The 27,603-nt window shown below is 39.5% G+C and overlaps 1 protein-coding gene across 3 annotated transcripts in view; it reads left to right on the top strand.

Annotated features, from left to right (window-relative positions):
* The first annotated feature begins 504 nt into the window (after positions 1-504).
* The window catches only part of LOC133659059 (uncharacterized), a 46,521-nt gene continuing 19,422 nt past the window's right edge, over positions 505-27,603 (top strand). Inside the window, exons 1-10 of one of the 3 annotated variants that reach the window (XM_062061730.1) lie at positions 505-670; positions 3,820-3,908; positions 8,710-8,775; positions 8,901-9,016; positions 13,161-13,382; positions 18,488-18,621; positions 18,954-19,066; positions 19,150-19,450; positions 20,133-20,248; positions 21,065-21,196. In XM_062061730.1, coding sequence (XP_061917714.1) covers positions 3,852-3,908; positions 8,710-8,775; positions 8,901-9,016; positions 13,161-13,382; positions 18,488-18,621; positions 18,954-19,066; positions 19,150-19,450; positions 20,133-20,248; positions 21,065-21,196 — 1,257 coding nt within the window. In that variant the 5' untranslated portion in view covers positions 505-670; positions 3,820-3,851. Of the gene's footprint in view, positions 671-3,819; positions 3,909-8,709; positions 8,776-8,900; positions 9,017-12,728; positions 12,921-13,160; positions 13,383-18,487; positions 18,622-18,953; positions 19,067-19,149; positions 19,451-20,132; positions 20,249-21,064; positions 21,197-27,603 lie in introns of those variants that run through there. The other 2 variants (XM_062061731.1, XM_062061732.1) reach the window with 2 other exon arrangements.

Here is a 27,603-nt window from a genome sequence, read left to right as displayed (position 1 = left end):
CTGTATCCCTTGCAGACTGTATTGATATATATTGATATATAATGTAGGAAGCAGAATATTAATAACAGAAAGAAACAACCCTTTTTTGCGAATGAGTGTAAATGGGGGAGGGAGGTTTTTTGGCTTGGTGCACTAATTGTAAGTATATCTTGTGTTTTTTATGTTGATTTAATAAAAATAGAAAATAATATTATTTTTTAATTTTTTATTTCTTGTGCGGCCCGGTTGGGGACCACAGTAATAGATGACTAATTAACTTTAATTATGAAATATTTGTTTGAAAAATTAAGCTTTTTCACATGGCATTCCGATTTTTTGCTCTTATTTCTCACATTTTCACTGTTGTGGTGCACAAATGGCTACATTTTTGACACCCCTGATATATAGTATTCAAAAAACAAAACTTTTATTTTCTAAATAGTTCAATTGTCTTGATAGTAACGTCAACATTGTATTTAAATAGTTTTGAAGAAAAACAGTAAATCTAGCTTTTCGGGTTAATATTTTGTGTGACGTATTTCCGGCCAAACCCGGAAGTAGCAACGGACATCTGGACAGCCTCTTGAATTAATGTCTTCCTTTCCTTTTATTGTGCGGTACATTTGTAAGCGCTGACTTGTACATAAGGTCAACATCGCAGTATAAAGCACACATAAAGCACCGGAACATGGTAAGACTGTGCTTTTCTCTCCATCTTTGCATCTTTGCTTGCGCTAGCGTCGCATGCTAGCTATGTCTGTTGTGCTAGCATGTATGCTAACAGCGGCTTTTCAGCAAAATAATCACCTTCTGGTCATCAAAATAATCACTTTGTGGTCATCAAAATAATCACTTTCTGGTCATCAAAATAATCACTTTATGGTCATCAAAATAATCACCTTCTGGTCATCAAAATAATCACTTTCTGGTCGCTTTGTGGGAATTCAGTCACACAAGTATCGTTACACGGCGTCGACATACGTTTTATTTCAATATTTGTCTTCTGTCCTTTCCATTTGTTGTAATAAGAGGAGCGCAGGCAGAGTTAAAGTGGCTGCTCGTCTATTTGTAAACATAACATTTGACTATTTTTATTTTATTGTAACTAAACACATGTTAGCCTGCCTATTGTGTGCATCCCTCCATTCAACTCAATTCTAACCCAATAACTGCGCTAATATTTTTATTTCATTGTAAGTAAATATCTGCATTCACATTTTATTGAATTTCCATGTAAAAAAAAGGCCTTGCCATAATATAATAACACATAACGGCAGATATAAGTAATTAATTATAAACAATAAGCTATTGCGTATTATTTTGTACGCCTTTGTTTTTGGACACCGGAAGTCAACTGAATTTAAACATGTTACATTTATTATGCGGATGGACTGTCGTTAAAAGACAAGGAGATGGGAAATGATTAAATATAAGCTTTTCTTCTTCCTGCTCCTTATTTTTAAGATAAGGTAAAATGTGCAAATGCAAACCTTAAAGGGGAACTGTGCTTTTCTAGAATTTTGCCTATCATTCACAATCCTTATGTATGACACACACACACACACGCACACACACGCACACACACTCTTATACTGTATATACATAGCAAAAGTGAGCCAATGGGGGTCGCTCTATTCTGCCTATAAAGCGGTCTAAAAACATCCAAAAACCTCCATCAACTTTTTATATGCATGCTGTATAAAAATGTGACCCATAACCTCCCTGCTTGGCACTCAGCAACACGGGTTGGAGTTGGGGGTTAAGTCACCAAAATGATTCCCGGGCGCGGCGCCGCTGCTGCCCACTGCTCCCCAAGGGGATGGGTCAAATGCAGAGGACAAATTTCACCACATCTAGTGTGTGTGTGACAATCATTGGTATCTTTAATCTTTAAGTATATATGTAGTATAGTAACCGACACATTCATAATAACATGTAATATTTACGTATTTTGCTCATTTTAAGCATATGTGAAGTGAAGTGAATTATATTTATATAGCGCTTTTCTCTAGTGACTCAAAGCGCTTTACATAGTGAAACCCAATATCTAAGTTACATTTAAACCAGTGTGGGTGGCACTGGGAGCAGGTGGGTAAAGTGTCTTGCCCAAGGACACAACAGCAGTGACGAGGATGGCGGAAGCGGGGATCGAACCTGCAACCCTCAAGTTGCTGGCACGGCCGCTCTACCAACCGAGCTATACCGCCCCACGGAGAATTATTTAATTGACACATCACAACGTTCTCATTTTCTTTCAACAACAATGCTGATTACTACTTATGCAGACTACATGAGAGACAACAAACATAATAAAACAATCACTTACAGTACAATGTGTGCTCTCACTGGGATGATGGTCATACATCCCTGTTTAGATAAATAATTAATTATATTCCTCACAAAGGGTGAAAAAAACTGCCGCAAACGTGCTCCTTTTCTTGTCTTTCTCGCCATTTCCGTTGGATGTCAAAGTTGACCAACTTCTCGATTTATGGCCACAACGTTGTACTATCCAGGTGATATGCATGATTTATAATAAATATAAATAAATAAATAATCATATATTATTCATAATTATTTATAATCCCCTACATTTCACCATCTAAGAGGTGATGTAGCAGCTCATCGGCTCAATGTGTCAATATAGAAGCTTAAACTAGTCAGCTCTCTGTGATCACGGCACCGCTAAAAATAGTTTTTCTGCGTTAGCGCTTATAAATTAAATGATAAATGGGTTATACTTGTATAGCGCTTTTCTACCTTCAAGGTACTCAAAGCGCTTTGACAGTATTTCCACATTCACCCATTCACACACACATTCACACACTGATGGCGGGAGCTGCCATGCAAGGCGCTAACCAGCAGCCATCAGAGGCAAAGGGTGAAGTGTTTTATAATAACAATACTGCTAATACTTAATCAATATTCAAGTCACAAGATGTAAATGGAGTGTTGTTGGCGGGTTTGGGGTGTTTTTTTGTGGGCTTTACGGTCTGAATAGTTTACTCCATTAACTGCATTGTTAGCCACCTCGTATTTGCTGTTTTTTATGAATTAGAATGCATAAAGAAAAAGAACAACATATTTGTTCATGTCTTACATAGGGATTGTGAATGATAGGCAAAACTCCAAGAAAAGTCCAGTTCCTCTTTAAAAGCCTTGTCACTATATATATTAAGAATAAAATAAGAAGTATACTTCACCTTGTTGGTTAATGTTCTTGGTGTGCAACGGAGAAAAGAGGGGAAGGCATTTTCCACAACGCTGTGGATACTTCCTGAATGTTTCAAACCACATATCGCTTTCTTTGGACTCCTATTGAGCTAGCCAAGCTACAAAAATGTTGTAGGAATGTTTAAAAAACACTTAAAAAGCATAAAAAGTAGAGCAGGTGCTAATGACAGCAATGTTGTGCTGACTAAATAGGCCCAGCATCACAATGGCTGTGCTGAGAGGCACACAATGGGTGGATGAAAAATGTGTACACTGAGACAAGGTTCACACACAAAAGCATTTTTTATTCAGTCTGTAGTTCAAAAATCAAAACGTTTGTTCAATGAGGGCATTTGTAAATCGAGGTTCCACTCTATCCGTTCACTGCAGTGTTTTGGGTCAGTGTTAATGTTTATTGAACAACATTTAAAGTTGCGAAAAATATGTCAAAAATGTCTATTCAACCAAAAGTTTCACTGCAGTACTTCCATGGGCCCTCTGTTGAAGTCCTCTCCTCTATAGGACAGGAGTACACTAGTGTAGTTTCTCCCAAGTTTAGTAGTGAACTAACCTGCTGCCAGTTGACAAGCACTAATGTATAATGGCTGACATGTTTTTGTGTTGCAGCTTTGCTGCTGTGCCTTACTGCTTTGGGAATCATGATGGACCATCGGAAAGCCTTAACCTTCCCATTTACTGTCGACAGAAACAAGTTGGTAAGTGGCACTCAACTGTTGACCCTCTTTTCGACGTCTTCTTCCTGGGCTGCTTTGGTGGCATACAACTTTCCTTCCAGTCTGGACCATATAGAAATGGTGTTTACAATCAATCACCTGATTAACGTTTTTTCTCTTCCTGGTGTCATGCTCACTAAGAAACAGATCATCTCAAACCTTAGGAGGTCCTTCAAAAGTCACTCAATTCTCACTAATGACAAAATACTGTGGAAAAAAAATAAATATATATATATAGTTTGCCCACTTTATATTTCTGAAACTACTTCACCCTGAAATATACATCACAAATGGTAATTATATTTTAGGCTTTTCAACCTTCAAAAGGCCAGTATGATTGGATAATTCAGAGAGTATGTTTGTGTTATTATTATTAACATATAAATTATCAGCCCTATAGATGTGTCAATGATTGGGAGGAATGCAAATTTTATGCATTGCTTATGTCAATATTTTACAACAAAATTTCTTCTGGACAAAAAATGTCCACTTTCCAAAAACTTCTTTAAAAATTTCTCGGGTGGGTCACAATAAACGGTATAATGATACACCCCGGTAAAACTTCCCACGGTTAGTCTTACCATTTTAAAATAAAATGATCGGAAAACCGTGATTGATAATACTTTAAGAAACTCACACACCGGTGACCTTTAAATTTACTGGAGAAGCAAGCTCGTGCTAGCTACCCTTAATGCTAACATGAATAAAAGAGACATGACCTCTTTTCCTGTTAAAAAACACAATTGCCCAATCTAAATTTATAAACACATTACTAAGATATTCAATTGTGCACATTAAACCTACAGTTTGCATTCTTTTATACTGATAAAATTGAAGGCATCAGACGCGTCATCAATATCTCAAGTAAAAAAGTTGGATCACCACCCCATTTAGGCAAAAGTAACACAGCAATGATGGCAAGCTTTAATGCCATAGACTCTAAAACTCTAGTGGAAACGGTGACAGCTCTAAAGTCATCCACCTGCTGCCTTGATGTTTTACCTACCAACTTCTTTAAGAATGTTTTTGACTGCCTATCAACAGACGTCTTGCAAATAGTTAATAATTCTATTCAATCGGGCAATTTCCCGAAGGCTTTCAAAACTGCAGTCATTAAACCTCTTCTAAAAAAGCCGAGCCTAGATGCCTCTGTTATCAACAACTACAGACCAATTTACAATCTACCATTCATAAGTAAAATAATTGAGAAAGTTGTCCTCCAACAACTAAATCACTTCTTGGCTTCTACTGGCTGCCACAACAACTTCCAGTCAGGATTTGGACCTCTTCATAGCACAGAGACGGCCCTTCTTAAAGTTATAAATGACATCTGTCTAAACACAGACTCTGGCAAAACTTCAGTATTAATGCTTTTGGACCTCAGTGCTGCATTTGACACTGTCGACCACTCAATTACTTTTGGACAGGTTGGAAAACTGGGTGGGGATATTAGGCACCGTTTTAAGCTGGTTCAAGTCATATCTACAAGATAGGAACTATTTTGTTTCCATTGGTGACTTTGTATCAGAAGCAACCAACGTAACGTGTGGAGTCCCCCAAGGTTCAATCTGGGGGCTGACTTTATTTAACATCTATATGCTCCCACTAGGACAAATCATGCAAAATAATAACATTGACCATCATTGCTTTGCCGATGACACCCAAATCTATGTAGCGCTATCACCAAATGACTATCGCCCCATAGATCTTCTGTGCCAGTGCATTGAGCAAGTCAAACACTGGATGTGCCAAAATTTCCTACAACTAAATGAAGATACAACTGAGATAATTGTTTTTGGTGCTAAAAAAAGAAAGGTTTAAAGTCATCTAACACCTTCAATCACTGTCCCTGAAAACCTCAAATAAAGCCAGAAATCTTGGGGTTATTTTAGATTCTGATTTACATTTCGACAGTCACATCAAATCAGTAACAAAATCGGCCTACTATCACCTAAAAAATGTAACAAGACTTAGAGGGCTCATGTCAACTCAAGACTTAGAAAAACTTGTACCGGTACATGCCTTTATTACCAGTAGGCTAGACTATTGTAATGGTCTCCTTGCAGGTCTTCCCAAAAAACTGTCAGGCAGCTACAGCTTGTTCAGAACGCTGCTGCTAGAGTTCTAACAAAGACCAAAAAATGTGAGCACATTACACCAATTCTTAAATCCTTACATTGGCTCCCTGTACATCAGAGAATTGATTTCAAAATCCTCCTGCTCACATATAAATCACTACATGGTCTAGTATATCAGTGATATGCTCCCACTATATAAGCCCTCTAGATCACTAAGATCTTCTGAGAGCAATCTGTTAGCGGTTCCCAGAGTAAAGTCCAATCAAGGGAGAGCATCATTCAGTCACTATGCAACAAATAGCTGGAATAAACTTCCTGAAGATGTCAGACTTTCCCCAACTCTGACTACTTTTAAAACTAGACTGAAAACTTTTATGTTCACCTTAGCTTTCAGCTAAATCTTTTAATCTTTTAACTTTTAACGTCCGCACTGTTTTTATTTTTATTGTCTGCATTTTAATTTTGCTTTTATTTTCTTTCATTTCACTTTGTTGTCTGTGAAGCACTTTGAGTCTGCCTTGTGTATGAAAAGTGCTATACAAATAAAGTTGCCTTGCCTTGCCTTACAGGCTGTGCTCTTTTAGACAGAGATAAGTCGATATTTGAGGCAATATGACAACAGGAAGTGACGCACCCAAAACACGTTATTTTCTTTGTTGTTGAAAAAAACTCTAAAAACTTTTACAATTCAAAACAGAAGAAAATAACATATTTAAACACTTAAATGAAATAATATGGCTTTACTTTTAATTTTTGAGCCCATTCAACAATACCCTAATGATAATATTAACTGTGATAATTTTGGTGACAATAACTGTGATATTAAATGTTCATATCGTTAAATTCCTAAAATATATATATATATATATATATATATATATATATATATATATATATATATATATATATATATATATATATATATATATATATATACTTTTAGCTTTAAACAAGTATTTTGAAACAACTTATGCCTCAAGTATACAAATAACACAGTAGAGATGGTAAATACACACACTTGTCATTTAGGTGTGAAGCTCTTCCGGAATGCTTTAAATGGGAAACAGTAGTGCCCTTTAGTAGGGGTGTAACGGTAGGAGTATTTGTATTGAACTGTTTCGGTACAGGGGTTTCGGTTCGGTTCGGAGGTGTACCGAACGAGGTTCCACACGGACATATTAAGTAGCCGCCTAAGCTAAAGTCTTAAAAGCTGCTCCGCTTCGTTCTGCCTCTGTCTCTGTCAGTACTCTACACAGCACCCAGCATTGTCCCACCCTCACAACCATCTGATTGGTTACACACAGAGCGTATTCAGAGCGGTAACAGCCAATCAGCAGTGCGTATTCAGAGCGCATGGAGTCAGTGCTCCAGTGTCGAGCAGGTAGGTGTTTAGCAGGTAAGCATCAGGCTGCGGACTCTCCCCAAATTATAATAAACACCTCCCAGTCAACTACTAGTAACATCACTATAAGTCCGTTGACATTCTAGAAATATAAACGGCAGCTCAGCTCGCTCGCAGTCCTTCAGGTGAAGGCTAATTAGCTTTTAGCGTAATGTTAGTTCATTTTGCGGTGTGTGTTTGTGTGTGTTACGGACAGCAAAGCCCTGTCTGTCTGTTATTTTACTTTACCTTTTTCTGTGTAGATTGAGCTGTGTTGAAGCAGCAAAAAAGGACATTATGTTAAATGAAGAGTTTCTGTGTCTGATAGTTGATATAATAATGTAAGTGCATTAAGCCTACATGAACTCCATGGTGTTCAGGGATGAATAGTCTCTCCTATTGCTATTGTACTATTTTTAAGCTATAGTTACATTAATCATTAGTAATGGAGCAGCCTAGTTTTGAATGGCAGGGTCTCTGCTATCACATGTTGATAAAAATATAACATTTACATAATAAAAATCAACTACAGGCTTTCCAAATGCTGTAATAAATTAAGCATGATGAGTTGACTTGAAACTGTTTAATGTTGCACTTTTTATTTGTAGAAGAAAAGTTTTGTTATTTTATTTAATCTGAGCAACAACTTGAGGCAGTTTAATGTTGATTAACGTGGGCAGAATTATTATAGTGTTCCCAATGTTAAAAGGATAAATCCATTGTTTACAAATTTGGTAAATAAATAACCAAAAAAATTAATATTTTGTTGTTTTCTTACTGTACCGAAAACGAACCGAACCGTGACCTCTAAACCGAGGTACGTACCGAACCGAAATTTTTGTGTACCGTTACACCCCTACCCTCTAGTGGACAATTTAATCCAGTCTTTCAAATCAAAACGTACCATAAAGGATTAATTCGTTAATAATTACTACTAATTGCTGTCATTTTATAGCTTGCCCAGGGGCTACAGTTGAACATGAGCTCATAATAATAACACTGTCCCTGTTTCAAATAAATAAACTTGAAGTCTGAAAGGATTCATTTTTAAATAAAATGGCTTTTTTTTTGTCTCTCAGGGACAAATGTGTCACTTTTAAGGGAGAGGGAAGACAATTGTAAAATATTTTGTTAACATTCCTGTGACAAATTCTACCTTTATTTATTAAACACATCTTGAAAATCCAGGATTGAGCGACACCAAGGATCTCCTAAGGGTTAAACCAATGAAACTCACCAGCGGTGTTAACAACAAGCTTGGGCTCTTTTTGGTTTTCTTCTAAATTCGAAGCCAGCGTGGTAACAAGAAACCTGTGAATTTCAGATGGATAATCCACTCAGAATCCCCATGATTTATCACTCGTCAGAGTGTGGAAGGTTAGAAAGACAGGTACAAAGCTTGTAACATGAGAAGAAAACATGCTTTTAAGGGGTTGTGGTACTCTGATTGCTCTTCATCGTTAGCCACGGCCTTTTTATTCACTCATTCTTTGGTGTGTGTCTGTTTATCAACAGGTGTCCTGGGCCGCCATTCCCGGTTGCAAGCTCAAAGTGTCGGACTTGAAGCTTGAAAGGGGGTCCCAGCCGTTTGATCACAATCATGCAGCGCTGGTTAAATGGGGAGTGGCCAGGTAAGCCGCTGCATGGGACTGACTACTACTTGCTATCTATGTGTTACACAAGCAGAAGTAGGTACTCTTTAAAGTACCTGCTCAGGGTTCCAAGCGGATCAAGGTGATACCATATTAGTGCCTTAGCTCTGCAACGTTGTGCTCCACAATCTCCACTCTGCTGCAAGGCTTCATGTTCTTGCTGGCCTCAGTCTCCTTTTAGATAAAACATGATACCTTTAATTATAAATACAGAGGACCTGCATTGTAGCTCCTTTCGATACACGGCAATACAGGAAAGTTGTTTTTTGTAAAACAGGCGTTTATTGACTACTTCTATGCTGTACACACCATCCACGCCGACACGCCGTGAGAACTTACAACATACAGTACAATACAGTACATCAGACTTCGATTTTACATCAATAAACACTCGGAAATAAATACAATTACAAAAATACAATACCTCGTTGGCTGCTTGTAACGAAAAGAGGTTCTAATAATCACTTGCTTGAAGTTTTGCACAAATCAGCAAATACACTTAAATCTTTCGAGGCGCTGAAGACAACGTGCTCAAGCACCCTCCCCTCTTGCATGTTCTGCCTTGTTTACAGTCCGTAGGGTCGCAACATCACAACAATCGTTCCGCTTTGCAACACAATTAACACAATACATTTACATTTTGCTGAGGAGATTTTACAATCACACATTTTCTAATAATATTTTATAACTCTGCATCATTAACTTATTTATTAATATTTATTTATTTATGACACATATTCAAAGCATGCAAACTCTCTCAGCAACAGCTACATGCATTGTCTGCCATTGCGGTTCTTTGTTAGCGTCTCTGTTTTGGCCAACTGATGCATTCAGAACAGCAAAGCATTTCTGTCATTTAGAGGATCTTTGACTAGCGTTTTTCTACAGAAAGGCCTTAAAAACAGCAGTTCTCTCCTGTCATATGGAAGATCTTTGTATATAATTTTTTAGGTACATTCATTAAATCAGGCAAAATGCCACCAAAGGATTTCGACTAGCATGTTTGTACTAAATTCCTAAAAACAGCAAAAACACTCTCATATAGAGGATTTTTGACCAGTTATTTTGTCTGCAGAAATTTCTTAGAATTTTTAAAGTAGAGTCATAGAATTATGCAAAATGCCTTCATAGAGGATCTTTGTCTAGCATTTTATCAGTAGAATCACAACACAGCTAAACACTGATATAGAGGATATATGACTCGTGTTTTTCAACTGTAAGGTCTTTAAAACAGCAGTTCTCTCCTGTCATATGGAGGATTTTTACTATAATTTTTGCAGTAAGTCCTTAAAAACAGCTGTGCGCCCCTTTCAAATGAAGGATATTTTACTAGCTTTTTTGCAGTACAGTCCTCAAAAAAGCAAACACTCTTACAGAGGATCTTTCACAAGTGTTTTTGCAGAAAGGTCTTTAAAACACCAGAGCACTTCTATCGTGTGGGCGATCTTTGACTAGCTTATTTAAAGTAAAGGCATAAAATCTGGCTAAGTGCCATCATAGAAAATCTTTGACTAGTGTTTCTTGCTGTAGTCCTATAAAGCAAACCACTCATACAGAGGATCTTTGACTAGTGTTTTTGCAGAAAGTTCTTAGAAAGAGCAGTTCACTCTTGTCATATGTAGAATCTATGACTAGCATTTTTGCAGTAGATTCCTAAAAGAAGCAAAACATTCATACAGAGGATATTTGACTGGCATTTTTTTCAGAATGGTCTTAAAAAGAGCAAAGAACTTCTGTCATATGGAGGATCTTTGACCCGATTTTTTGCAGTATATTCCTAAAATCAGGCAGCATACTGTTATAGAGTATCTTACACCAGTGTTTCTTTCAACAAAATTGCAAGCAAACTAATTTAGTGCAAATTCATAATGACACATAAAACATAAGAACATGGTACTCAGATAAATAGATACAAATAATACATAAAATACCAAGCACACAGCTCACATGCACAGTCATTCTTTTTTATGCCTTGTGTTCAGCGACACTATTGCTCTCGGGTAAAAAGTGTTCTTAAATTTTGTCCGGCATTTTATTGTCCTGTTCTCCTGCCCGAGGGCAGCAGTTCAAAAAGTTTATGTCCGTGGTGAGATGGATCCCTTATGATGTTTTGCGCCTTTTTGAGGCACCTGGCACTGTACAGTTCATCTAGGGAGGGGAGAGAGCAGCCCCGTGATCTTCATGGCAGTTTTTATGAACCTCTGAAGTGCGTTTCTCTCTGCCGCTGTGCAGCTGGCGTATTACCATACACACATGCAGTATGTCAGCACACTCTCTATTGAGCAGCGATAGAAAGACACAAGCAGTTTTTGTGACAGGTGGTTCTTTCTGACGTGTCTCAGAAAGTAAAGTCTCTGCTGTGCCTTTTTGATGGTCACTGAGGTGTTCGCACTCCACGACAGGTCTTCCTCGATCTGGATGCCCAGGAACCTGAAGTTAGAGACCCCTTTCCACATAGTCCACGTTGATGTACAGTGGTTGGATGTTTATCGTTTTTTTCTTCCGGAAGTCCATGATCAGCTCCTTCGTCTTGGTGGTGTTAAGGACCAGGTTGTTTTCCCTGCACCACCCAATCAGCCGCTCCACTTCATTTCTGTAGGCAGACTCATCTGTCCCAGAAATGAGTCCCATTTGGGGGGGGAGCCGGTGCTGATGCTGAGAGGTGGGAGCCTGTTCTCACCCTCTGAGAGCGATTTGTCAGGAAGTCCAGGATCCAGTGGCAGATGGAGGAAGACAGTCCCAGCCCCGTCAGTTTGGGCGCTAGTCTGTGGGGGAGGATGGTATTGAATGCAGAGCTAAAATCAACAAAGAGTAGCCTTGCATAGCTCCCCTGCTGCTCTAGGTGGCTCAGAGCAGTGTGGAGGGCTGTTGCGATAGCATCCTCTGTAGATCTGTTGGCCCTGTACACAAACTGGTGAGAGCCCAATGCAGGTGGCAGATTTGAGGTCATGTTCCCCCGAACCAGAGTTTCAAAGCACATCATAATGATTGGTGTAAGTGCCACTGGACTGTAGTCATTCAAGCTGTTTACTGCAATTTTTTGGCAGTGGGACAATAACAGAGTCCTTTAGACAGGGTGGGACGATGTACTGGGACAAGGACTGGTTGAAAATCTTGGTAAAGACAACAGCCAGCTGGTCTGCGCAGGTCTTTAGTACACGTCCAGGTACGCCATCTGGTCCAGAAGCTTTCCTCGGGTTCACCCTCCTTAGTGTGCGCTGCACCTCATGTTCCTCCAACTGAGGACGTTGTCACAGGTTGAGGGTTGTGATGCGACTGCATGTGGTTACTTTACCTCGAAGATCTTTTGTTTTCGTAGTAAATCTTTAAAAACCGCAGAGCGCTGCTGTTATAAACATAATCTTTGACTAGCAAATAGATTCCCAAAAACACCAAAACACTGTCGAAGGATTTTTGATCAGCCTTTTTCCCCAAAACAGCAAGGCACTCCTGTCTCATAGAGAAACTTTTTTTTAATTATTGCAGTATGTTCTTTAAAACAGCAGAGTGCTTCTCTAATATAGAGGATCTTTGATACAAGTTTTTTTTATTCTGTCTTCTGACCAAGCTTATCAGGAGCCTCCATATGGTTTATCTGTGTCAGCTGATTGCCGCCTTTCCCCTTTTACACCCTCTACTGCATTTGCAGTGTTTGCCCTTAGTTTACAGCTGTGGCGACACAGACACACACACACACACACACACACACACACACACACACACACACACACACACACACACACACACACACACACACACACACACACACACACACACACACACACACACACACACACGCACACACACACACACACACACACTCCAATCATTTAATGAGAGTGATCGTTCCTCCGCACGCAATATGGCGAACAGATGACAAATTGTAAATGCTATTTAATAAGTTTAATAATAGGACAATGTCTATATCAGCTCTGTATGAAACATATCCTTAAATTATTTAATTGTCTGGCGCTGTATAAAAAAAATTGCATGAAAATGAAATTAACTTTACACACAAATGTAATGGTATGGGAAGCAGTGATATTTAACAATGATATTTATTATATGTGTTCACTATGCAGAAGTTTGCTTTGAATAATCCACCCTCTCTTTTGTCCTGCAGGAGGCGGCCTTGCCTGAAGCTGAAAGATGTGCTGAAGACAAACCTCGGCAAGGCGTACCTGAGCAAGCAACAAGGTAACAAAAGAGGCCAAACCCCCTGCGTGAAGAGTCCGTGCAAGAAGCAGCCCGCCAGCTGTCAAAGGCAGACGCCAACCAAGAGCGATAAGAGCGAGACGCAGACGGCCAAAAGTGACCAGAAGAGTGAGACAAAACTCCATCAAAGGTAGCAGGGCATCCTAGTGTTCCGCACCGATGTGCTGTTTGTTTGTCATAGGCTTCCAGGGCGGCTGGGTCATGACACAAAACTCAGTGTAAAAACTGAGCTTTTTGGTGCGTGACATAAGAAATCTCCGCCATTTTTAAAACCTTATTTAACAGCAGAACGTGAAGGTATTGCCTTACGGCGATTGGTTTGGTTTTGTGCAGCGGTAGATGTGGGGGTGCTCTATCGATTCACATCCAAACTGCAAATTGTATTTATTCTGATTATAAATCGATTAAAAAATGTTTCAGTGTAACATATTTACATATATATATATATATATATATATATATATATATATATATATATATATATATTTATACATACATACATATACATATATATATATACTACCGTTCAAAAGTTTGGGGTCACCCAAACAATTTTGTGGAATAGCCTTCATTTCTAAGAACAAGAATAGACTGTCGAGTTTCAGATGAAAGTTCTCTTTTTCTGGCCATTTTGAGCGTTTAATTGACCCCACAAATGTGATGCTCCAGAAAGTCAATCTGCTCAAAGGAAGGTCAGTTTTGTAGCTTCTGTAACGAGCTAAAGTGTTTTCAGATGTGTGAACATGATTGCACAAGGGTTTTCTAATCATCAATTAGCCTTCTGAGCCAATGAGCAAACACATTGTACCATTAGAACACTGGAGTGATAGTTGCTGGAAATGGGCCTCTATACACCTATGTAGATATTGCACCAAAAAGCAGACATTTGCAGCTAGAATAGTCATTTACCACATTAGCAATGTATAGAGTGTATTTATTTAAAGTTAAGACTAGTTTAAAGTTATCTTCATTGAAAAGTACAGTGCTTTTCCTTCAAAAATAAGGACATTTACCAGAGGTGTGGACTCGAGTCACATGACTTGGACTCGAGTCAGACTCGAGTCATGAATTTGATGACTTTGGACTCGACTTGACATAATGTAAAGAGACTTGCAACTCGACTTAGACTTTAACATCAATGACTTGTGACTTCACTTGGACTTGAGCCTTTTGACTTGACATGACTTGCTACTTTCCCCAAAACCCAAAGATTAAAAAGTTATTTGGGAGCGCGCCGCTCCGTATTTTTCCTTTTCTTCGTCTGTGTCTATCAGCGTGTTGTTCCTGTCAGCTGGTGTGCTCTCAGTACAACAGCCAATCAAATTAGATATACGCTGTTTTCATCACACAGCTCTCATCCAATCAAATTGCAGGACAACCAATGAAGAAGAATTGTCAAACAATGTGGCAGTGAGAAACAATTATGCCAAAGTTAATTTCGTTCGGGTATTAAAACTACGACTCGGTCAACAAAAAACGAATAGCCCTATGCAAATCATGCAGTTCGAATATTATAGACGGAGACGTAACAACTTCCAACTTCGTTCGACATTTGAAGATGCACAAAGAAGGGTAAGTTTTGAATGTAAGCTAACGTTTATTGGCTAAGTAACGTGACTTTTATTTGCTGTGTAGTTAAATCAGTGAGGCTGTAAACTCACTGCTAACGTTATAACCATAGACATCTTATAAGGGTACGCAGCATGGAGCGCTACTGCCTACAGGCGCAGACGAGACGCGGGGCCGCCATCTTGGAGTGGTGATCCGCTCCACTAGTGCAATTCATTTGGCAGGAGCAATGAACTGTCAGCACATTTAATTCATCTTACCTCACTGAATACCACTGATTTTCACGTGCTTTTTTGTCATACGTGTAGCTATGATAAAGGACACATGTTTTGGCGTGTTTTATTATTCATAGTTTGCTTAACAGTAATATAATATTCTTATACGCTATAAGTGACCAGACGTCCGAGATCAAAACTGGGAATATAATCCCCAGAGAAAGGGGAAAAAAACGGTCAGCTATTTTTAAATTGAAGAAACAATATGATTAGGTTATATATACATGTGTATATCCTACATAAACAATGTATGAATACATTAGATATCTATATATCTTATATACTGTATCTCTGTTGCTGCAGCAGCAGAGAGTTTATTCTGTCTTGACACTTTGTATTGATATTTTGTATTACATTCTTCCCTTAAATGATCATGTTTACAGTGATTGTTATATATGTATTTTTTATGTATGTCGCTTTGGATAAAAGCGTCTGCCAAATACTTAAACATATATAAACACCTGAAAGTCTTTATATCAGCTAAAACCACCAATCTGTTTCACTGGATTCAGAATAAAACCAAATGCTGTCTTACCCAACAATGTTAGTATTTGAATATTGTTACTTGAAGACTTATTCCTGGTTACAATTATACTGTTAAGAAAGTATTGTCTTATATTTTGCCTAAAATGAGAATGCATTATAATCAGTGGCGGTTGGTGAATTTTGTTTTAGGTGGGGCTGAAAGTTTGTAAACCAAACCCCTTTAGGGGCGTCATCCTCCCCCAGAAGATTTCTTTGTGATTTTCACATACAAATATTGAAGATCTTTGCTCCTTCTCAACTCTGTGGTAATGTTATTTTCATAAAATACAACCAATAGTACATTAATGTTAAATCTTACTTGTGAAAAGTAATCCCCCGATTCCTATTTTCAACAGTCCGCTCATTTGAGCAGGAAAACGCTGAACACCAGCCCGGCATCTTTGTTTTCTACCTGTCAACTGTCAGTTTAGGCTGCTCGCCGGCTCCTCATCACCACTTCAAGATGCAAATTGCTCGCGTCACAGCAACCAATGCTGCGTCTACTTATAAGATGTCTATGGTTATAACGTCATTGCAAACACGGCAATCTGTTGCGTCCACTGCAGTTCGCTACCTTATTCATACTTTTTGTCAAGTGATTTTTTTTAAGCAGGGTTGCATGAGGTACCTAACACATAACGTTACGTTACTCAATGTATCACACACAATAACGTAACGTTAGACGGCGGTCAGCAGCACCGCATATTTTAGCCACCTACAAAAAGACAAACATAGTCAAATAAAGGTCAGTTAAAATGTATACTATATTAAGAATATGTGTACATATTGCATAGGGCCCTGACATCTAAAAAGTACAACTCTGTTCATTGTTATGTTCATGTATTTGTTATGTTTTTCATGTGTACGCACACATAAACACACATACAGTATGAGATGAGATCAATGAGATAAGGTAAGAACAGAATAGAAACTGCTGTGGAACTAGTTACAATGCAATATGCCATAGACATACAATGTTAACACTTTTGTACAAATAAGTACAGTTGCACTTGTTTTTGCAAATGTGTTTATTCTGTAAAGGAATGAGTTAAATGTTTAAAATTGTTTACACTATTAAAATGACTATTATGAATTGCAATGTCAGTACTATTTTTTTTCCTGCTATTTCAAATGCACTTGTTTTAATAAATAAATACAACGTTTTAAAAGCATACACAATCTGTGTAAAAATATTAGTCTGTGGTTAAAAGGACTTGAAAGGACTCGAAACTCAAAATGCATGACTTGTGACTTGACTTGAGACTTTCCAGTCTTGACTTTGGACTTGACTCGGGACTTGCCTGTCTTGACTCGGGACTTGACTCGAGACTTTAGGGCAAAGACTTGAGACTTACTTGTGACTTGCAAAGCAATGACTTGGTCCCACCTCTGACATTTACATGTGACCCCAAACTTTTGAACGGTAGTGTATATATATCTATATATCTATATATATAGATATATATATATATATTTATATATATATATATATATATATATATATATATATATATATATATATATATATATATATATATATATATATATATATATATGTGTGTGTGTATATATATATATATATGTGTGTATGTATATATATATATATTAGAGATGCACGGTTTGCGGACACAACCGCGGAGTCTGCGGATAATCCGCGGGTCGGGCGGATGCATGACGAAAAAAATAGATTTTAAATAGATTCGGGCGGTTGGCGGTTGAACCAATTGGGAAATATATACATAGTTAAATGTTGTTACCCACATACGAAAAACGAGCAGCACTCTTTGAAACAGGCAATTATTCATCAGGCACTGCTGCAGCTGTCACGCCAAATTTCTTCCCCCTACAAAAACCTCCCCCCCCCCCCATTTACTTCCGGGGCTGCGTCCAATAAAATCACAAAGTTGCCGGGGGTCCTTAACCGGCACGCGACTGTCCTGTTTCGCGCCTGTACAAAAAAAAACAATCGATTTCTTCAGATTCCAGCAGCTGTCAAAGACCAAGTATCCTTCCAGCGACGGGCAGTCAAACCCGAAGTGCTTTCCATCGCTGTCAATGACGTAAGAGGAAACATGACCACGGAAGTAAATGGGGGGGGGGGGGGGGGGGGAGAAGAAATTTGGCGTGACACAGCACACCACAACACAACAGAAGAAGAAATAAATAAAAAGATGGCAACGCTAGCAGCAAACGTGGTACGCGACAAACTAAAAAATGGAATACTAAAGACCAGGGGAAAAAAATAACAATAATAGTCAACACTTTCTTAATGGAATTGACAATAATATTATAATAATGATAAATAATATTATCACGCATTAATATCTCTTAACCTCTAATGCGTGGCCAAGAGATATTAATGCGTGGCACGCATTGAATGTCTGCTGCATTGGATCAGTCTCCTTTCTAACCTCACTAATGCCTTGCATCGTCTATATTAGATATATAACAACGAGTGGGTGGCGGGTGGTTGTGGTTTTGATAAAATGTTAGTTCGGGTGGGTGGCGGGTGGATGACGACTTTTGTGATGCGGTTGCGAATGAAATAATTGCCTATCCGCGCATCTCTAATATATATATATATATGTGTGTGTATGTATATATATATATATATATATACTATTATAAAATGATAACTATAGTATAATATTATATATATAATATATACTGTATCTATATATAATATTATATATATATATGTATATATATATGTAATATATATATATATATATATATATATATATATATATATATATATATATATATATATATATATATATATATATAACCATATTGTTTTGAGCAGCCAGGACAGTTCCATTTCTGATCCTAATTTTTCCTCTTCCTCCCTGTTGTGTGTGTCCAGGGGTCGACCGAGGAAGTGCTTACGGGTCGGTCTAACGAGGAAATGCTTACAACCTGTTGAGGCCAAGGAAGAAAGCAAAGGCATTGAGGAGGGGGTACTCGCCAATGGAAATGGAAAGGACTACAGAGTAGTAGGTGAGTACTTACTGCACTGACATGAATGTCAGATGTTGGATGGAAAGGATTTTCCCCATCTTAACATGATGGATGACTGCAAGGCTGCAAAGGAAGGAACATTTGGAAGGAAGAAGCGTTTTGCTTACGTCCATCACGGTGCTTGACAGTGAGCGCGAGAGTTCATTTGAGGTTTAGCGATACTCTTGTCTCCTCGCTTTTCCTGGCCACGGACATCTGAGTTGACATAGCCGTTTTTCCTGCCCTACTTTCCACTTGACACCAAAATGTTCTTTGCGACACCCAGGTTGTCAGTTCTGGTGAGGGTTTCACTCACCGTGTTCTGTCTACAGATTGTGGCCTGTCACTGAGCTGGAACCCTGCTCAGGATGCTGGGGAGGAGTTTTCCTCGACTCCCATCAAGGACATTGGGACTGAAGAGAAGAATCAAGTACAACCGTGTCAGGTGAGCGTCAGGTCTGCCACAAATTTACGTTAGGGTGACAGCAAAAGTCACGTGTGTGTTGGTGTGGTAATGTCAACCCAAAGAGGAAAAGAAAGAGCGGATGGGTCAACGGCACAAGCAGCCCCAAACGCCACCGTGAAAGCGTGCTGCGCCTCACAGGAGAAGACAGAAGAAGTAGAAGGATGCCCTCGACTCATGTATTTTCCAATGAAGCCGGGGAAGATTCCGACATCCCGGACGATAACATCGTGCAGTTCACAGTGGGGGCGTTGGACGGGACGCCGTGTCTTCTCCCGGTTGTCCATCCTAATTCGGAAATCAGAAGTCAAAGCAGCCGCGCGTCTTCACAGGACAGCACGTCTCAGACCAGCCTGGTGGAACCCAGTGAGTACACCCGTTTTACTTGGACCATGGGGGAGAACACCATTCAATTGTTGAAAGTAAGGCATCAGATGGGTTCTCTAAACTTTTGACTGGTCACGTATCTTTGTTGTAAATGTATAATTTGATAAGAATGCAGAAGATTATGGATTTTTAAAGTGTGGTACAAATGCCATGGTGGTGCGCAGGCTCCATCTAGTGGTATGCAGGAACATCCAAGTTTTTTAAAATGATCTAAATATGAACAAGAAAGATAAAAGACGTAGTCATACAAATGCAAACATACTTACAAAGTGAATTTACACGATAATAACAAGTTAACGTTAATTTGTTTGTGTGAGACAAAAACATGTCTTTCTTGTTTCTGAGTGTTTTAAATAATAAAAAAAACCTCTAGCAAGTTGTGGCTAACAATACAGGTAATGAGGTTTGACCTCTCTGTCTAAAAAGTAAATTCAATTAAAATTTCAATTGCTGTTTCACTAGAGGCCACATGTTGAAGCTTTACTATGATGGTAAGCGGAAGTAGTAGAAGTGGTGAAACGGGCAAAGCAAAAATATTTTGAAGTTTAAGAGCCACTGCTGGAGATTTTTACTTCAAGGACTCAGTTCAAAAGCAAACAAACGTAAGTTAGACATTCATGCAATTCCAACCATTCAAGTGGCCTTTCTGTACGCCTTGCAGTTGTGCTGTCCAGTGATGATGAGGGGAGCAGCCATGTAGACGATGCAGCAGGAAGAGTAGAGAAAGAGGAAGCTGCATCCAAAGAGCTAGAAGTCTCTGTTTTACAGAATGTGGAGGTGGGTTCATGATGGTTACAAAGCCAACTGTCTGTTGCTTTAATGCTAATGAGCTGTGTTTATTCATTCCTGTAACAGGTGTCGTACATCACATACAACAATGCAACAATGTGTGGGACAGAAGGACACAAACGTTAGCAACACTAACATAGCTATATTTGCTACATGCTAACATTACACACATTTTTAGAGCAACATAATGCTAGGTTAGTTGAAGGGAAACCAAATAATCACAAATGCAGCTCCCATGCCTGTAGTGACAGACATATATTAGACGTCTTTATTTTAGACTTAGACGTAGACAAACTTTAATGATCCACAAGGGAAATTGTTTACGATGTGTAGCAAAGCCTTCATTTGTATTTTTGTCCCAAAGCTGTCCTCCATGAAGTAGTGGGCTCATCCAGCTAGGGGCCGGTCAGAGTATCATGTCCATGGAGAAGGAGTCTCCTTCATGACGTCATAAAAATCCAAAAGCGAGCGTTTGAGTGCCTCTTCTCTCAAATGTGCAGCAGACAAGTGAGGGAGATGATAGCTTTTTTTCTCACATTTGGTGCTCAGAAACTGGCTCTGAAAACAACATCATTAAAAAGTCACTTTTCATAATTGGGTGCCCTTTTTAAAGAAATGGTAGCATTACACTGTGCATGAAGGGACAAGCGGTAGAAAATGGATGGATGGATGTGCTGGTGAATTTAGTAAAGTGTCCAGCAGGGGGAGCATTAGCAGGAGGATTATTGCTCCATGACGTGAGGTCTTCATTGAGCATTTATAAATGTTTCCCCTTTTTAATTATTACTGTATTTTTCTTTACAGGCGTTACATGCGGTTGTAGACGGGGTGGAAGCAGTTGTTCACATGCCCAGGATAGACACCTCTTTCCTGGGAGTGGCCTTCAGCTCCATGTTCTGTGGAGGTTACCAAGGGAAGGCAAATGGAAACCTTTTGGTAAATAACTTTTTCTCCCCTTAATTTTGGCTTATGCCTAATGTTCATCACATATTTAAATGTGATATTAAAATTAGTATATACACTACCGTTCAAAAGTTTGGGGTCACATGGAAATGTCCTTATTTTTGAAGGAAAAGCACTGTACTTTTCAATGAAGATAACTTTAAACTAGTCTTAACTTTAAAGAAATACACTCTATACATTGCTAATGTGGTAAATGACTATTCTAGCTGCAAATGTCTGCTTTTTGGTGCAATATCTACATAGGTGTATAGAGGCCCATTTCCAGCAACTATCACTCCAGTGTTCTAATGGTACAATGTGTTTGCTCATTGGCTCAGAAGGCTAATTGATGATTAGAAAACCCTTGTGCAATCATGTTCACACATCTGAAAACACTTAAGCTCGTTACAGAAGCTACAAAACGGACCTTCCTTTGAGCAGATTGAGTTTCTGGAGCATCACATTTGTGGGGTCAATTAAACGCTCAAAATGGCCAGAAAAAGAGAACTTTCATCTGAAACTCGACAGTCTATTCTTGTTCTTAGAAATGAAGGCTCAAACACAAAATTGTTTGGGTAGGATCACACGTAGGATCCCATGCAGCCCTAACTCTCCCGGTCTACATTATGCACCCCCGCTACCACCAAACCCCCCCACACATCAACCCCTCTCCCCACCCCCCTCCGTGCGTCGGTTGAGGTGGGCGGGGTTTGGTGGTAGCGGGGGTGTATAGTGTAGACCGGGAGAGTTAGGGCTGCATGGGATTCTGGGTATTCGTTCTGTTGTGTTTATGTTGTGTTACGGTGCGGATGTTCTCCAGAAATGTGTTTGTCATTCTTTTTTGGTGTGGGTTCACAGTGTGGCGCATATTTGTAACGTAACAGTGTTAAAGTTGTTTTATACGCCCACCGTCAGTGTAAGCTGTGTGGCTGTTGACCAAGTATGCCTTGCTGTCTCCTACGTGTGAAAGTAAAAGCTACATACAACATGTGGCCGGGCTGGCACGCTGTTAGTACAGGTTATAGAAGATAATAAATGCAGTACCAACAAGGCACACCCTTAATTTAGTTGTTAGGGTGAAAATAGGAGAATATTTGCCCCGGGAGATATATAAGAGAGGCACTGAGATCCGTAATTCTCCTGGGAAAATCGGAAGGGTCGGCAAGTATGCAGCTGAGCCGCATCAGAGTGGTCAAAGAGCCGCATGCGGCTCCGGAGCCGCGGGTTGCCGGCCCCTGACCTAACCCAAGGTTCATAAAGCTTATATTTTTAACCAAAGTTACGTACGTGACACGCACGTACGGGCAAGCGATCAAATGTTTGGAAGCGCACGGGTGGGACCTGATATTCAGCTGGGAATGACTACAACAGTAAATAAACACAAGACATGTATATACTCTATTAGCCACAACACAACCAGGCTTATATTTAATATGCCACAAATTAATCCCGCATAAAAACACCTAGGTGTTTGTTATGCTAGCTCCTAGCTACTAGCTCCCGTCCATATAACCCGCCAATACAATTCAAACACCTGCACAACACACACACTCACTCAGCCCAAAGGACCGTTCACCTAACCCAAGGTTCATAAAGCTTATATATTTAACCAAAGTAACGTACGTGACACGCACGTACGGGCAAGCGATCAAATGTTTGGAAGCACAGCTGCGTACTCACGGTACTGCGTCTGTGTATCCAAATCAAAGTAATCCTGGTAAGAGTCTGTGTTGTCCCAGTTCTCTACAGGCGTCTGTGTATCGAAGTCAAAGTCCTCCTGGTAAGAGTCTCTGTTGTCCGAGTTCTTCGATCTTGACTGCATCTTTCGGGAATGTAAACAATGAAACGCCGGCTGTGTTGTGTTGCTGACTTCCCTCGCAAAATACTCCGCTTCGCACCGACAACTTTCTTCTTTGCTTGCTCAGCTTCTTTCTCCATAATGCAATGAACAAATTGCAACAGATTCACCAACACAGATGTCCAGAATACTGTGGAACAATGAGATGAAAACAGAGCTAGTTTGTATTGGCTTCAATGGGGGAGCCATACTTCTGTTTCACTGGCTACGTCACGCGCATATGTCATCCTCCAAAGGAGTTTTCAACCGGAAGTTTCGCGGGAAATTTAAAATGTTACTTTATAAGTTAACCCGGCCGTATTGGCATGTGTTGCAATGTTAAGATTTCATCATTGATATATAAACTATCAGACTGCGTGGTCGCTAGTAGTGGCTTTCAGTAGGCCTTTAATCTAACATTGTTTTATTTGATTAATACAAATGCATATAATAATAATCAATTAGTTTTATGTTTGTGAGTAATACATTAATTACAAATCAATCAATCATCAATCAATGTTTGTTTATATAGCCCTAAATCACAAGTGTCTCAAAGGGCTGTACAAGCCACAATGACATCCTCGTCAATGTGAATGACTATGAGAAACCTTGGAGAGGACCGCATATGTGGGTAACCCCCCCCCTCTAGGGGAGAGCGAAAGCAATGGATGTCGAGTGGGTCTGACATAATATTGTGAAAGTCCAACACATCAGCGAGAGTCCAGTCCATAGTGGGGCCAGCAGGAACCATCCCGAGTGGAGACGGGTCAGCAGCGATGAGATGTCCCCATCTGATGAACAGGCTAGCGGTCCACCCCGGGTTTGGAGCAGAGTAGAAAAGAAAAGAAAAGAAACGGCAGATCAACTGGTCTAAAAAGGGAGTCTATTTAAAGGCTAGAGTATACAAATGAGTTTTAAGATGAGACTTAAATGCTTCTACTGAGGTAGCATCTCTAACTTTTACCGGGAGGGCATTCCATAGTATTGGAGCCCGAATAGAAAACGCTCTATAGCCGCAGACTTTTTTTGGGCTCTGGGAATCACTAATAAGCCGGAGTTCTTTGAACGCAGATTTCTTGCCGGGACATATGGTACAATACAATCGGCAAGATAGGCAGGAGCTTGACCGTGTAGTATTTTATACGTAAGTAGTAAAACCTTAAAGTCGCATCTTAGGTGCACAGGAAGCCAGTGCAAGTGAGCCAGTATAGGCGTAATATGATCAAACTTTCTTGTTTTTGTCCAAAGTCTAGCAGCCGCATTTTGTACCATCTGTAATCTTTTAATGCTAGACATAGGGAGGCTCGAAAATAAAACGTTACAGTAATCGAGACGAGATGTAACGAACGCATGGATAATGATCTCAGCATCGCTTGTGGACAAAATGGGACGAATTTTAGCGATATTACGGAGATGAAAGAAGGCCGTTTTAGTAACACTTTTAATGTGTGACTCAAACGAGAGAGTTGGGTCGAAGATAATACCCAGATTTTTTACAGAGTCACCTTGTTTAATTGTTTGGTTGTCAAATGTTAAGGTGGTATTTTTAAATAGATGTCGGTGTTGAGCAGGACCGATAATCAGCATTTCCGTTTTCTTAGCGTTGAGTTGCAAAAAGTTAGCGGACATCCATTGTTTAATTTCATTAAGACACGCCTCCAGCTGACTACAATCCGGCGTGTTGGTCAGCTTTAGGGGCATGTAGAGTTGGGTGTCATCAGCATAACAGTGAAAGCTAACACCGTATTTGCGTATGATGTCACCTAGCGGCAGCATGTAAATACTAAAGAGTGCAGGGCCAAGAACCGAACCCTGGGGAACTCCGCACGTTACCTTAACATAGTCCGAGGTCACATTGTTATGGGAGACACACTGCATCCTGTCAGTAAGATAAGAGTTAAACCAAGACAAGGCTAAGTCTGTCATCCCAATACGCGTTTTGATACGCTCTAATAAAATATTATGATCAACAGTATCGAAAGCGGCGCTAAGATCAAGAAGCAGCAACATAGATGAAGCATCAGAATCCATCGTTAGCAATAGATCATTAGTCATTTTTGCGAGGGCTGTCTCCGTAGAGTGATTTGCCCTGAAACCGGATTGAAAAGGTTCACAGAGATTGTTAGACGCTAAGTGTTCATTTAGCTGCTGTGCTACAATTTTTTCGAGCATTTTCGAGGATGAATAACCGCTTTTTTGAATGCTAGGGGAACAGTGCCAGAGGAAAGTGATAAGTTTATAATATTTAATACTGATGGACCTAATAATACAAAAAGCTCCTTGATAAGTTTCCCAGGAATTGGGTCAAGTAAACATGTTGTTTGTTTTGTCCCATTTACACATTTTGACAATTCCTCCAATGTTATTTCATCAAAGAGAGAGAAACTATTTTGGAGGGCAGTGTCCGTCGTATATACAGTCGTATTTGTGTTAATAGAACCCAGTTGTAGCTGAGATGCATTGTCTTTAATCTCTTTTCTAATGACTTCAATTTTCTTATTAAAGAAATTCATAAAGTCATCTGCTGAGTGGGTGGAGCTACTGGGAGAAGTCCCTTGTTGGGTTAGCGATGCTACTGTACTAAACAGAAATTTAGGATCATTTTTGTTGAGGTGGATGAGATTTGAGTAATATTTAGCTTTAGCTGAGGTAAGCATGCGTTTATAAGTTATTAAACTATCACACCATGCTTGATGGAAGACCTCAAGTTTAGTCGCACGCCATTTGCGTTCCAGCTTTCTACATGATAATTTCTGGGCTTTAGTTTCTTCTGTAAACCATTGGGTACGCCTTTTAGGGGCCCTTTTTAGCTTTAGCGGTGCTACAATATCAATGGTGTCGCGCAGGGCGTCATTAAAGTTGTTAGTGAGGTTATCAATTGAGCCCACATAATTTGGGAATGGTGCCATTACCGAAGGCAGTAGGTCAGTAAGAGTCGTTGTTGTGGCAGCATTAATGTTGCGGGTGCTATAGTAGTTATTATTATTATTATTAGTTTGTTGACAATGAGTCAGAACTTCGAATTTTATAAGGTAATGGTCGGACATTACTTTAGTGTACGGGAGTATCGTAACTTTAGAGGTGGTGACACCCCTGACAAGCACTAGATCTATCGTATTACCGTTGCGATGCGTGGGTTCATTTATTATTTGTGTAAGACCACAGCTATCAATTATAGTCTGGAGTGCCACGCATGGAGGGTCCGATGGGGTATTCATATGGATATTAAAGTCCCCCATTATGATTATATTGTCGGCGTGCGTCACTAGATCGGCAACAAACTGAGAATTCACTGATGAAGTCCGAGTAGGGCCCAGGGGGGCGGTAGATAACAGCCAGGTGGAGAGGCAGCGGTGTGACAAACCTCAAAGTGAGCACCTCAAACGAGTTATATTTATTATTTAGGTTAGGTGTAAGATTATAGTTTTCATTGTATATTAGTGCGACACCCCCACCCCTTTTAAGAGGTCTGGCAACATGTGTATTGGTATATCCAGGAGGAGATGCTTCATTTAGCGCAAAAAAATCGTCTGGTTTGAGCCAGGTCTCGGCGAGACCAACGACGTCAAGTTTGTTGTCTCTAATGACTTCATTAACTAATAACGTTTTGGAAGATAATGATCTTATGTTTAAAAAGCCCATATTATAGGTAGTGGGCTGTTTTGAGGATTGTTTGTTGAAATTATCCGAAGTAGCAATATTAATAATGTTGCGTTTATTATGCGTTTTGCACTTTAAATAGTTTCGACCATATCTAGGAATTGATACGACGGGGATATTCAGATTGTTTGCTTGATGTTGCGATAAACTGAACGCATCATAGTTAGCTACCTCAGTACAATGTATGTCTGCCTCTGACACGGTCACAAATGAAAAGACATTATGTGAGTTGTGTTTTATTCTAAGAGAATTGCTATGTGTGCAGGGATTATCCAGCCTGACGCCGGCTAGTTCTAGTTTAAATGGCTTCTTACCCGGAGACTCCACGTTTCTTTGGTTAGCTTTTCTCTTTGTTGTTAGCCCAGCTCGGCATCCCCGCTTCTGCTTCCGCTCGCACCGCCTATGTCGTCTCCATTGGCGGTCACCGCTAGCACTTGACTCCGCTGCTACAAAGGCCGCTCGATGTAGCCCACGAAGTATTCCCATGCTAGCGAGGAGGTCCACCGTACATGCATCTTTCGGTCTATAACGACCCGATCATGCAAATACAAATAATTATGCAGTAAAATATAAGGAGTGCCGAAGAGAAACAATTCACATTCGAATCACCATTCTTATTTATTTTGATTTTATATCGCTTAATAATTTTAAAAAATGTATAAAAAACAAACAAAAAAATGATCTATCTGTCAAAGCAAACTTTATTTATGTAGCACTTTTCATACACAGGCAAGTGGCAAACACAAAGTGCTGTACAAAAAAATAGAAGAGAAGAAAAAACACACGCATATACACACAGCACTATTGACAATAACAAAGCAAAAACGTGCTTGTGTGTGTATACATACATACATACATACATCTAAATGTGTGTGTCTGTGTGTGTGTGTATATATATATATAA

This window comes from Entelurus aequoreus, linkage group LG10 (assembly GCF_033978785.1).
Source record: "Entelurus aequoreus isolate RoL-2023_Sb linkage group LG10, RoL_Eaeq_v1.1, whole genome shotgun sequence".
Lineage (NCBI taxonomy): Eukaryota > Metazoa > Chordata > Actinopteri > Syngnathiformes > Syngnathidae > Entelurus > Entelurus aequoreus.
This window is presented reverse-complemented; position numbering and strand designations above follow the sequence as displayed.